At 38.9% G+C, this 12,401-nt stretch overlaps 1 protein-coding gene across 2 annotated transcripts in view; it reads left to right on the top strand.

The window, feature by feature from the left end:
• The window catches only part of MYZAP (myocardial zonula adherens protein), a 119,510-nt gene that overhangs the window by 101,593 nt on the left and 5,516 nt on the right, over positions 1 to 12,401 (top strand). For both annotated transcript variants that reach the window (XM_006831608.1, XM_006831607.1), the window contains one exon: positions 7,862 to 7,962. In XM_006831608.1, coding sequence (XP_006831671.1) covers positions 7,862 to 7,962 — 101 coding nt within the window. The remainder of the gene's footprint in view (positions 1 to 7,861; positions 7,963 to 12,401) is intronic.

Here is a 12,401-nt window from a genome sequence, read left to right as displayed (position 1 = left end):
AAAATGTACTATGTTGTATGTATACTAGATTGTGTATATTCTATAAATATCAGTTAGATTTAGGTGGTTGCTAATATTGTTGGTGGAGTCCTGGTGTGGCACTGCAGGATAATGCAAGGTTAGTTTGAATTCCAGGGTCGGCAGTTCAAACTCATCAGCCCCTCCTCGGAAACCATACAGAGTTGCTATGAGTCAGAACTGACTTGATGGCACTTAAAAACAACAACAAATATTGTTGGCACCATTTATGTATTTTCTGCGTCTTGTATAATTTCTATAATATTTGCTCAGAGAGGGATGTTAACATTCTTATCATAGTTTTAGACTATTTCCTTTTTGTTTCTTTCTGTTTCTCTTTTTAATTCTGTTAATTTTTACTTTATTTGAGACTCTTTATTGGGAAATATACAGTTATTATTATTGTTATCTTTTGGTTAATTGACCTTTTATTATTGGAACTGTTGGTCTCCACCTTTATTAATTTTCATTGTGTTGAAGTCTATTTGATATTTCTTAGACATTCCTGCCGTCTTTTGGTTGCTGTTTGCATAGCACATCTTTTTCCATCCATTTATTTTCAACTGACCCATGCATCTGTATTTAAAGTGTATGTCTTGCTGGCAACATTTAGTAAGATCTTACTTACTCTGACTTTTAACTATTGATAGGTTGCGTTTAGATTTGTATCTTCCCTCTGGTTTTGTTTGTTTCTTCCCTTCTATTGCATCAGTTGAAGGTGTTTAGATTCATATTTTAATTTATCTAATGGCATTTTTGCTAACCACAAGGTCAGAGGTTCAAACTCATCAGCCACTTCCCAGAAACCCTACAGAAGGTCGCTATGGGTCAGAACTGACTCAACAGCACTTTACATCAGCAACAACAATGGCATTTTTGCCATATCTCTTATTTTAATGGTTGCTCTCGATTTTGTTTTATATACCATAAACTGTTTGTTATTTACTTGTTGTTTTGTGCAGTTTACTTAAGGGAAATATACCATTCCATGTAAAATACACAAACCTTGCAAATATATTGGTCCATTTACCCCTCCTCCCCATGATGTGTGAGAGTTGTCATAATTATTGTATCTACATATATAGTACATTGTTATAATTTTGCTTTGGAGAATCAGATATATTTTAAAGATATTAAGAGAAAATATAGTTTTTCATGTTTATTGATATATTTTGTATTTCTGATGTTCTTTCCATCTAAAGGGTCTGAATTTCACTCTGGTATCATCTCTCTTTAGCCTGAAGTACATTTATTTGGTATTTCTTGAAGTGAAGGTTAGGTAATAACACCTTCCCTTAGTTTTCTTATCTTAAAATAAGGTCTTTATTTCACAATCACTGTTGGAAGACAGTGAATTTTATATTGACAGTTTCTTTTTTTCAGTACTTGAAAAGTACTAGTCCACAGTCTTCCGGCTTCCATCGTTTCTAATAAGAAGTCCTTGGAAATTCAAATGATTGCTTTCCTGTCTGTAACAGAATTGCTTTCAAGATTTTCACTTACTCAGGGTTTGGCTATAATATTCCAAGATGTGTTTTCGCCAGTCTCTCTCCTCCCTCCATCTGTGATTCCAGTATCCTTACATCAGACTTTAAAAACATTTGTTACCTGAAACTCTGTTGTTTTTATTTGAAATGTTTTCTTGATCTTCTTCAGACTGGATACATTAATTTCTATTAATGCATCTCTAAGTTTATTGACTTTTTAAAAAACTTTTTTGTTGTGAATTGAGTGAATGTTTATGGACAAGATCATCAGCTTTACATTCAACAAGTCACACACTTTGTTTCATCTCAATGATTGCAATCCCCTCCCTGCAACAACAGTTCTCCTACTTCCTCCCTGTGCTTCCTGTTTCCATTCCACCCTCCTTCCCATCTCTTCTCAACCTTGTCCTTAGGTATATTTGCCCTTTTGATCTTGAATCATTGACCATTCCCTAGAACATACCTTACTAGTGTTGTTGTCCCCTCTATAAAATATGTACTGCTTGGCTCTAAGTTGGACCATGAGCGTGACGTCCTTTCCAGATCTGAAGGATGATCGAGGGCCATAATGTCAGGTTTTTCCAGGTCTGAAGGATGATCGAGGGCCATAATGTCAGGTTTTTCCAGTCTCTTTCTGACCAACAAGTCTGGTCTTTAAAAAAAAATAATAATAATAGTAACTTTGAGTTTTGTTCCACATAATTTGCTGCTCTATCCGGGACCTTCTTATATGATCCCTTTCAGAGCATTTGGTACTGGTAACCAGGCACCATCTAGGTCTTTTGGTCTTGGAGTCAGGGAGGCTCATGTTCATATGTTCCATTAGTCTATTATATATTTACAGAATCTTTTCCTTTGTCATCTCTATTTGTCTCTCAAGTGTATCTAGTGAAAATTTTTTTTAATTCTCTTTTAAAATCCCCATTAAAAATATAAAGTATAAAATTTTCCTCTTCTGATCTTTTAAAATTACTTCATTAATTATAAGCTTATTTTACTTTATCTTATTGAGCATGATTATCATAGCTGCTTTAAAGTTATCTCAGTATTGTTTTCCCTTGGGAATGATTACATTTTCCTGACTCTTAATACGTTAAGTAATTTTAGATTTACAGTGCAAATATTTTGTTATGGGGACTTGGATCCTGTTTATTGTTCCTTTGAGTGTTGAGGGTTTTGTTTTATTAGTCACTAATTTGATTAGACTGCACCCTGCCATGCCTATGGTTGGTAGTGTCTCAGATCTCAGTATAGGTGGTCCCCAGTTTGCCACCGCATTCCATTCCAATGGCTCTGTCCTCAGTTCTAATAAGTCAAATACCTCATTTTGCTTTTGGTTTTCATTATTATTGCCTTGTATTATCAGCATCTTCATAAATCTTATCTTTATTTTCTTTGGGGGTTGGGAATGTTACATATAAAATTACAGATACATTTTGACACATACATACATTAAAGAAATACACAAATCATAGACATTTACTCCAGCAATGAAGAAGAGTTGGACTATGGCATTTAGTCATTTGTAGTGATAACTCTACTTGTGGAAGGTTCTGGATCATCTGGATGATCCCTAGTATTGGGGATGGCATTTTTAGTCAGAAGATTTGTTAGACTTGTCTCTATGGCCCTTTTTTCTCATATTTCACATGAACATCTCACTGCTTCCTGAATCTGCCTATTGATTTTAGCATTGACACATGGGACCAAGTTTTCATATAGATTTCATATAGAAAACTCAGTCTACATGGCACTATTTTGAACAGTAAATCATAGCATTGAACATCTGTGAATGAATATCTGAGAATGATAACATTAGCAAATTATGCACTGAAATATTATATGCAGAATATATTACTAATGATAAGAAGATGTCTCTCTCTCATGCACACATAAGGGGGATGGTCATGGGTATGGTTTGTCTTTGTAAGTTGGTGGCTACCCGTACAAACCTTTAAGCCTTGACTATAAACATCTTTCAGTTTGCATGCCCACATCCATGATTCTGGGTCAGTCAGAGACCTGAAATAAATCTTTACACAGGATTTGGGTTGCTGCCTTCTCTGATTCTCTCTTTTGGCTTTGTTCTCTCTCTCTCTCTCTCTCTCTCTGTCTCTCTTTTTTTACTTAACTTTTTGTTGTGAATTGAGTGAAGGTGTCCGGAGCAGATCATCAGTTTTACATTCCACAAAGGATGCACTTTGTTTTATCTCAATAATTACAATCCCCTCCCTGCAACCACAGTTATCCCACTTCCTCCCTGTGGTTCCCATTTCTATTCCACCCTCCTTCCATCCCTTCTCAACTTTGTTCTCTGGTAAATGATGTCATTTTGATCTTGAATGATTGACCATTCCATGGTGAGCATACCTTATTAGTGTTACTGTTCCCCCTATATACCTACCTACTGTTTGGCTGAAAATTGGGCCATGAGGGTGAGTTCCATTCCAGACCTGAAGGGTGGTCGAGGGCATAGTTTTGAGTTCCTCTACTCTGTTTCTGACCAGTAAGCCCAGTCTTTCTTTTTATTCCCTATATTTCTTCCACTCTGTACAGGACCTTCTTGTGTGATCTCTTTGAAAGTAGTTGGTATGGTGATGGGATACCATCTAGTTCTTCTGTTCGCAGTCACGATGACTGATGTTCATATATTCCATTGGTCCATTGGAGTAGTTGATTCCAAGCGTCTTCACATTGTCATCACTCTTCTTCCTTTCACACATACGGAGACCAATAGTTGCATCTTTGATAACCACTCATGAGCTTTTAAGGTTCCATTTGCTACTCACTCAAGTAGGATGTAGAACAGTGTCTTTATAGACTGGGTTTTCCTATTGACCATGGTGTTCCCTGTTTGCTCTCACTTTTGATAACCCTGGTTATCCTGGGTTTCTATTAGATTTGTACAGTCCCTCTAATGTCACGACCATGACTGTGATGCTCTCAGGCCAACGCTGCAAACAAAAACAGGAACACAAGCCAAAAGAACAAATTAAATAGAGAAGCCATTTTATGCTTGTCTCTGGCTCCAAGCTTTACTTGTCCTCCAAAATGTACCTGTCTTCATTCAATTTCCAGAGACCTCAGTTGTTGTGTTTGATCTTTTGCACAGAGTTTATAGCTTTTATTTGCAGAAGAATCAGTTTGTTAAATCCCATTTCTCTATACCAGAACATTTTTTTTAGCAGTTTGCTTGGCAATGGCCTCTCTGACTGGTCATCCTGTCTTTAGTCTTATTTCTCTCTAATCCAATGTTCACTGGGAAACTCAAGTGATTAACATAAAATCCGGGTCTGACCTTGCCTTGTGGGGCAGGTGATAAGCTACTTGTAATTCCAGGCATGCTCTTCATAAGTAACTCTCACTCACCTGCATACATGCCTGTTCCCAACCTATAGGCATGCACAAGTCTGGAATACTCATCTTTGTTGCTTTTTGTTTTTCTCTTAACCTTAACTAGATTCAGGAACTCTTTACAGACAATCCAACTACTGCTCTCCTCATTTGCAGTTAGGTGTCCCCTCCGAGTTTCCCCTGAATCTTCTGTGGGTCTCACTGGCTGGGCACTTAACACATTATTCTATTATTTTCAGCTTCCTTCTCTGTTCCCACCTTGACACTGGGTTTCTCAAGTTGGAAACCATACAACATTAATTTTTTTTAATGTGCTAACAACATTCCACACTCCATGCAATAAGAGTATAGCTACCTGATAATTTTAAAACATTTATTATTTACTATTTTTCATAATTTTCATGGATATAAACATTTGTAGTTCCTCTGCTTATGTGGGTATCTGATGTGCACACGTAGAGTTTTCATGAAATAAGACTAAATATTTTAGACTATTATTGTTAAGTACTGTTGAATTGGTTCCGACACACAGTGACTCTGCATAGGATTTCTGAGGCTGTAAATCTTTACAGGAGCAGAAAGCCTCAGATTTCTCCCACAGAACAGCTGGTAGTTTGAAACTGCTGACCTTGGTAGTAGCCTGACTTGTAACCGCTATGCTACCAGAGCTCCTTGGTTCCAACTCACAGTCACCCTGTATAGCGTTTCCAAGGAGTGGCTGGTGGGTTTTACCCACCAATCTTATGGTTAACAGTCTAGTGCTTATCCTACAATGCCACACCAGGCCTCCTATTCACTGTCTACTAATTGGGATATATTTATACTAGCTTTGTCTTTTATGTCCCTAACTATAGGCTCTAGACCCAGCATAAAGCTAAGAGCTTGTTAAAGGGCAGACCTCTACTGGCTCCCTCTTTCTTTGTGAATGGCAGTGTCCAGATGTTTCTGGGGAAACTGTGTGTGTGTGTGTGTATATGAATGTTGATATCTCCCTGGCCAGAAGCCAGTACCTTTCTCCCATACAGAGCACTAGGTGAAATATTCAGAGTCCATAGATCTGTCATGGCTTGTCAGATGCTAGGGAATCTGGAAAGCTTTCTCTTCTTGACACCATCCCCTACTGATCAGAAGGGATCTGTAGACCTTTACATTCTACAGGACAGAGGTTTGTACAAGACCTGCTGATTTGCTTGTTGGAATCACCCATTCAAAGCAGGAGCTATTGAGCTATAACCCACATTCCTCTATACAAAACAAATAAGCCTATATTTTCTTGGAACTTTTAAACTTGCCTGTGTTAACTTGCATCTTAGAATTATAGCTCAACTTCAGCTTCAACTTAAAAAAAAAAATCAAATGGTATGCTTTTTCTTTTTTCTGGTCATATGTTTAATATGCTCACTGTAAAACATTTATGCCTTTATTTATTCAGTAAATATTTATAAAGCATCTCCTGCATGCCACACTTTGAGGATACAGCCTAGAACACACACAAGTCTGTTACGTCTCAACAAAAAATACGGTTGTTGTCCAGTGCCGTTGAGTCTGTTCCAGCTCATAGTGACCCTGTATAGGGTTTCTGAGGCTTTACATCTTCATGGGAGGAGAAAGCCTCATCCTTTCCCTCAGAAATACAGTAAATTACAGAGAAGCATACAGAAGAACTTTTTATCTATATATTTTTTAAAAAACAAAATCTCAATAGACAGATAACCACTACCCAGCCTTTGTGAAAATTGTTTGTGTTTTTTTTCTTGTTGGCATCTAAGCACCCTTACTTCATCTATTTTCATTTCAACATCTTCACTTCTCACTTCTTTTCCTTCTTTTCTTCATTTCTCTCATAAGACAGATTTCTAATTCCTGAGCATCTAATCATTAAACGATGTAATGTTTGGCTCTGGCTTGAAAAAGAAAACAAAAAACTATTCAAAATGCTAATTTTAACCCCAAGTGGCTTGTTCTACTTCATATGTTTCGGATTCAGAATTCTTCACACCTATGAAATACTAATTATTAAGTTATAGAGGTATTTCCCACTAAATAAAATTAATAGACTTACTCATTTTATGGTTTAACGAGAGGGTGTTGAAAGTTGAGCTTTACCTTATTTATAACTGAAAACAAAAAAGAGATAAATAACTAGATGCTTATCAATAAGACACTAGTTAAATAAATAATGTGTGTTGTTGTCAAGTGCCGTCGAGTCGATTCCGACCCATAGCAACAGTTGAAACGGCTTTGCAGTCTGGCGCATTAACCCACAGTGCCACACCAGGACTCCAAATAATGTATACCCATTCTTTATTGATGAATTTATTAATGAATGCATTAAAGTACTTTATTGCCATAAGTAGAAAACTAATAGACATGGAAAGATATCCTCCAACAAATTGTTGAATGGGGGAAAAAACGTTTTATAGTATAAGGAATTTCAAAACTCTTACGAAAAAATGGAATGGAAAGAAAATGGAATTTTTCCATGAACTTTTTCAAAGCCCCCTCATGTAGCTTAGGATATTTAGTTTCTTTTCATTTATGTAAAATTAGATACATAGACATCCACACAATCCAGTATTCGCTGACTATGTCTTGAACACCTACTGGTCGCACTGTACAATCAGCCCTGGACCCCTCGCCACAAGGACTATTAGAGGCGGCTGTTTGATTTTGGACAGGTTTACAGCCTTCGACAGGGTTCCTGTGAGTTGGAATCGACCCTATGGCAGTAGGTTTGGTGTACTTGGTGTTAGATGCCATCAAGTCAATTTTGGTTCATAGTGACCCCATGTGACAGAGTTTAATGTCACATGGGGTCACTATGAATCAACCCTAGAACTAGGGTTTTCTAGGTACTCAGTAAATATATTGTGATCAATGGCCATATAGTGGGGAAAACCCAGCTAGTGTGGCATAAGTAAAAAGTCATATAAATTGTATCGTGTCTATTGTGGGGAGACATATTTGCTTTACCAAGTTTTTTTCCACCCCTTCATCTCTAGAATAATGAACTCCAAAGCAGATTGGACTATTTAATAGAAACCCAGCCCAAGACTGAAGTGGAAACCAGAGAGATTGGAGTGGGCTGTGATCTTCTACCCAGGTATTTCGAAATGCCTTGCTTTTTTGATTCAAATTCCTCTCTGACTTAAGAAAATACTTTACTGAGCTATTTTTACCAGAATTTCTTTTTCTCCCCCCTATAAAATATGTTTCTGTAAAGCTGAGGGATCTGACTGGTTTTGTGGGGAGCAGGAGTTCTGTACAGGGTACCGGAGGTGGTGAAGCTGAGTCCTGGACAGCTGCTTCAGAAGACAACAGCTCTGTTAGTGAGTGCGTGCATTTGTTCGTTCATTCACTTGATGTCTGTTCAGTGTCTTCCCTGTGCCAGACAACTGTGGCATAGAGAGCAATGAGATGTGGTTCCTGCCCCAGAGTATGGGTGAGGGAGCTTGACTGGGGGAGACAGATATGTAAGCAAACATTTGTAACACTGTCAAAGGGACTTATAAAATGCTATAAATATGAGTATAGTGGAGGGAGGGTGTATACTGGGAACAACTTTATTCTGTCCCCAAATACCATAACAGAAGATTGTCAGGCACTGAATTAGACTCATAAGTAAATGATCTGCTCCAGTTTGGTAATACTAGCCTGGTGCATTCAGTTACATTCCCTAGCTGGAGGACTGACCCATTTGTTGTTAAAATACTCATGGCCCCATGCCTGGATGTGTCACTATATGAAGTTATGGACCTGCGGTCCCTTAACTTACCTTTGATAACTAACCCACTGACTCTTGTTGTTAAGTGCCATCAAGTTGGTTCTGACCCAAAGCGACCCTGTATAGAGTTTCCTAGGAATGACTGGTGAGCCTGAACCGCCGACCTTGAGGTTCAAACCGACTCTGTAGTCCAGTGCATTCACCACAGCATCACACCAGGACTCTAACCTACTGACTTTAGGTACTCAAAACTATGGCCCAAAGAGGATACAACACGAGTGTTCCACAGGGACCCTAATCTCCTGTGGATTCTCAGTGTCTGTGTGCAGAAGAGTGTGTTCTTGTGTAATCAGGGCCGTTTATGTGTGTTGTGTTAGGCATTAGAGTACTCACTGCCACTGAGTTGATTCTGACTCATAGTGACCCTCTGTAGGGTTTCCAAGACTGTAAATCTTTCTGGGAGCAGAAAGCCTCATCTTTCTCCCTCAGAATAGCTGGTGGTTTTGAACACTGACCATTTGATAAGCAGCTCAACACCTATCCCACAGCACCACCAGGACTCCGTAGGCATTGTTGTTGTTGTTATTAAGTGCTGTTGGGTCAGTTCCAACTCATAGTGACCCTGTATAGGGGTTCTGAACAGCTGGTGAGTTTGAACTGTGACCTTCCAGTTTAAGCCGACCTTACAGTCCAGTACTTATCCTACACCAGGACTTCTCGGCATTATGTTGTTGTTGTTGTTGTTAAGTGCCATCGAGTCGGTTCCAACCCATAGAAACCCTGTATAGGGTTTCCAACAAGCAGCTGGTGATAGGCATAGAAGACCACAAAAACGTAGAGTCCTTGAAACTTCGAATGAGGTCATATTTGGTAGGAACATTGATGAGGCATCAACAAATTAGGATAAGGAACACCTGGTTGTCATGCTAATGGTTAGAAGCAGGATATCTTCCCATAGATCTCTCCTCCCAGGAGTCTTGGTTCTCTAATCTATAAACTCAGAAGTCTGACCAGATGACTTCTAAAGCCTCTTCCGGCAACATGCTATGTTGCTGCTATTGCTTATCTGCCCTTGAGTCAGCTGACTGCTGTAATCCGTAGAGTTTTCATTGACTGCTTTTCAGAAGTTGATCACCAGTCCTTTCTTCCTAGTCTATCTCAGCCTGGATGTTCCAATGAAACCTGGTCAGCTTCATTGACAGGTAGCTACACATGAGGTGCATTGACTGGGAATCAGATCTGTATCTCCTCCATGGAAACTGTGAATTCTCCCATTGAGTTGGCCCTACCTACTATGGTTTAAAAGCCCTCAGTCTCTTAACTTCCTAGTTACTTTTGGCAGATATTTCCTTTTCTGTTCATTACATTTACTTGCCAATGTCAAAGAACTTATGGAAAGCAGCATTAAGCTCTCCTTTGACAATATTCTCATTTAAATCACTTACCTTTTGATAATAACAAGGTAAGTTACATATCAACCTGCTATGATTAACAGAAATGTGTTTGAAAAAACAAAACAGAAGAAATAAAATGTAAATTGGGCCTGGGTGTTATCAACGTGTCGTCTTTCGTACCTGATAAACATACAGCCAAAAAGAATGATTGGTGGCAGGCAGGGACGCCTTTTGAAATATAAATAGTTGGTCATTTCCCCCCTTTTTTTATATTTTTCAAGAACTAAATGGCTTAGTCTACACTAATTGCCCACATAATAAATCTTGCTTGGCTAAGTTGGGTTCAAAACTATGCCTGAAACCAATAAATTGTTTGTTTTCTAATTCCCACATTTTGGCTTAAAATAAGCTTTTCAATTTGTATGGTGAAGTGTAGCCCGAAGCAAACTTTTACAACTAAGTTATGAAACCACAAAGTGGTTTTCATAATGGAAGTGCTGACAGACCCTTAACTTATGGCCACAGTGAACTTGGAAGCCACCTCAGGATCCAAAAGCAGCTTTGCCATAAACGTAGCATTGGGTTTCCCCCAGGATCCATCTTAGGACTTTAACTGCCTAGGCCAATCAGTAGAGGAAATGAAAAGTACATATCTGCATTTCTGAAAAGGCAGAGTAATATCTCATTTGTTTCCCCGTGAGTACTTAAGAGGTGCCTACTATGTGGAAGGGGAGCATGGTGGCTCCATAAGATAAGCACGGGGCTACAAACCACAAGGCCAGCAGTTCGAGCCCACCAGACAGTCGGCAGGAGAAAGATAAGGCTTTCTGCTCCTGCAAAGATTACAGCTTCTGAAACCCTGTACAGGATTGCTGAGTCTGAAACGACTCCACGGCACCTGACTATAACAGCTGTGTGAACGGCACCATGAAAGTCTTGCTGAGGAGCATGGGATGCTTGGCAGTAAGTCAATTCAGTAGTTTTCACCTATGCTTCTGGTGCTGCCGTATTCCTGGAAAGGTCCTGGGATGTCATAGAGGTGAGATGGGGAACAGGTGCAAGTGACGGGGTATTAGTGAGGCACTGGCCTGTGGAGCCCCTGCCCCCAGAACAATCTGAATTCCAAGTAAGATTTTATTTGAAAATAAGTTCTATCATCAAGAAATAAATTGGACCATCTATATGAGACCAAAAGGTCTGCATTTATTTTAAAGCAAAGATGAGAAGATAAAGGGACAGGGAAACTAGAGTACTGGAAATGAAATAACCAGGACACAATTAGAGAGAACATTGACCTATTGTGAGAAAATGTAGCTAATGTCATAGAACAATTTGTATAGAAATTGTTTAATGGGAACCTAATTTGCTGTGTAAACTTTTACCAAACAAAAAAGAAAAGCAATACTGTTGAAAAAAACCCACAAAACTATATTAAAGCAAAAATAGAATGAAACAAGTTAGAAACCACTAGTCTAGTTTAATGCCCATGGATTATAGATAAAAATTTTTAAAAATTGAGGCCCACAGAAATAAAGTAATACACTAGCAGCCACATTAGACCCAGGCCTTCTGAATCCTGATGGAGCACTCTGGCTACCACATGACCATTCTGTTTATATATTTAAAACAATAAATGGAGAGAAAGGTGCTGAATTGTGCTGTGTATGTTCTAACAAGATTTCTGATTCTTACTTTGACTTCAGACTTGCATTGAAATAATGAAAGACTACATGGTGTTTTCCAGAATATTTAAAAACCATATTCTTTCAGAATATTTCATTGGATGAAATCCATCATACAGTCTTGTTGTTGCCCCTTGGTCTTCAGTGAAGAACCTGGCAATGCTGACAAGTAGTAGGATGGGCAGTCTCAAGTTGCCTGCGTCCCATTCTAGCCCATCTAGCCACTAGCTAAACTCAGCTTTGGGCCATTTACTCAAGTCCTCTAAAACCTCACCCCTTCAACCTTAAAATGAGAGTGAAGATGACAGTACCCACCCCATAGAACTGCTTTGAGGCTTAAATGAAAGTATATGTTATAAAGCATTTAGAATAATTAAGCACTAAATACATTATTTTATGTTTTGAACTATCATAACTAACTAAACAAAAAAACTAATTTGTTATTGGTGCTGTAGGAAGAGCACTAGGGAATGTGGTGGCTCTGTAGGATAAACACTGGCCTGTGAAACACCAGGTCGGCGTTCAAGCCCACCAGCCACTCTGCAGGAAAAAGATGAGGCTTTCTGCTCCCACAAAGATTCATAGCCTCATACGACCATCAAGGGAGAAGAGCAGAGAGCGGAACCCTACCCAGAGAAGCAGTGATGCCTGAAATGGAGCCAGAGATGATGACGTGGAGCGATGGAGCAGCTGGTGATTTTAGATCCAGAGAGGGAGAGGGACTGTGTGCTGAAGACCTGGG

The sequence above is a fragment of the Chrysochloris asiatica genome, unplaced genomic scaffold (assembly GCF_000296735.1).
Source record: "Chrysochloris asiatica unplaced genomic scaffold, ChrAsi1.0 scaffold00004, whole genome shotgun sequence".
Classification (NCBI taxonomy): domain Eukaryota; kingdom Metazoa; phylum Chordata; class Mammalia; order Afrosoricida; family Chrysochloridae; genus Chrysochloris; species Chrysochloris asiatica.
The sequence above is the reverse complement of the archived record's forward strand: the minus strand, read 5'-3'. Positions and strand labels throughout refer to the sequence as shown.